We start from the raw sequence: 1073 nt of genomic DNA, 5'->3' as shown, positions 1-1073 counted from the left end.
ACCACACCACACCACACCACACCACACCACACCACACCACACCACACCACACCACACAACTCACACCACACTGACCACCTCTCAGTCTCTCATATTCGCTCCCACAGGTAAAAGGTCTATCAACACTGGGAGAGAACATTGCAGACAATGCCGGTCTCAAGATAGCCTACCACGCCTACAAGGCCTCTCAGTCTGGGGAAACACAGCAGCGTCTCCCGGCTCTTGGAGTCACTGATGAGCAGCTATTCTTCCTTGGCTTTGGGCAGGTAACGGACTTAGCTTCAAATTCATTTCCAAACTCCTTTTGGACCTAAATATCCTATTCATTTTTGAAAAAAAAAATCTCGTGTCCTATTTTTGTGGGTGCCAGATTGGGGCATACGATTGTGAGACATTGTCGTTACAGTAGAAAAATCACGTGAGTTGCAATATTGTTGCAATATTGTGCTTTCAATTGCTGTAATTGTCACTCCTGAAGAAAGGTGGTGATATGTGTAAAAAATTAGATGATGATGATGATGATGATGATGATGATGATGATGATGATGATGATGATGAGGATGATGATGATGATGATGCTCCTGCTAAATAGCCTATTCATGATATTTGTTGCCTTTTTAGTTATGTTCATGATATTCATTGAGAGTAGAAAGTCTTTTTTCTGGAAGACCAGGTGAGGTTTATTAGTTCTTTCCTATCAAATATCTATCATCCTTATCTCTTTTCTTTCTTTTCTTGTACATTATTCCCTTTTACTATTACCACCTCTAATATGCGACACTTAAGTGAACTTTACCTAGAAACAAAAGAAAAGTTTTTCATTTTCCCTTTCGGGCTGGCAGATTAAGAAATTGCTTTCACACCATTATCAGAATTCTGTTTGTCAAAACCATAAAATAAGACTGGAAACATACAATAGCATTTCAAGAAAAAGCACCTAATAATGGATCCAAGCTTGTTTTTGTTTGGGTAATTGTATATGTTAAACCTGTCTGCACGCTGTGTTATTTCTCTTGTATAGATAGAGAAGACATGCCTTTCAACTATTGATGTTGATTATATATATATATATT

General features: G+C 38.3%; 1 protein-coding gene across 1 annotated transcript in view; it reads left to right on the top strand.

Moving 5' to 3' along the window:
- LOC101863482 (endothelin-converting enzyme 2) overlaps positions 1 to 1073 on the top strand; it is a gene marked incomplete at its 5' end in the record, with an annotated part of 21274 nt that overhangs the window by 14176 nt on the left and 6025 nt on the right. The window contains 1 exon segment of the mRNA XM_013088798.2: positions 108 to 266. Within this exon segment, the coding sequence (XP_012944252.1) occupies positions 108 to 266 (159 nt within the window).

The sequence above is a fragment of the Aplysia californica genome, unplaced genomic scaffold (genome assembly GCF_000002075.1).
Source record: "Aplysia californica isolate F4 #8 unplaced genomic scaffold, AplCal3.0 scaffold00024, whole genome shotgun sequence".
Taxonomy (NCBI): domain Eukaryota; kingdom Metazoa; phylum Mollusca; class Gastropoda; order Aplysiida; family Aplysiidae; genus Aplysia; species Aplysia californica.
Note: the sequence above shows the minus strand (reverse complement) of the source record. Positions and strands in the feature narration are given on the sequence as shown.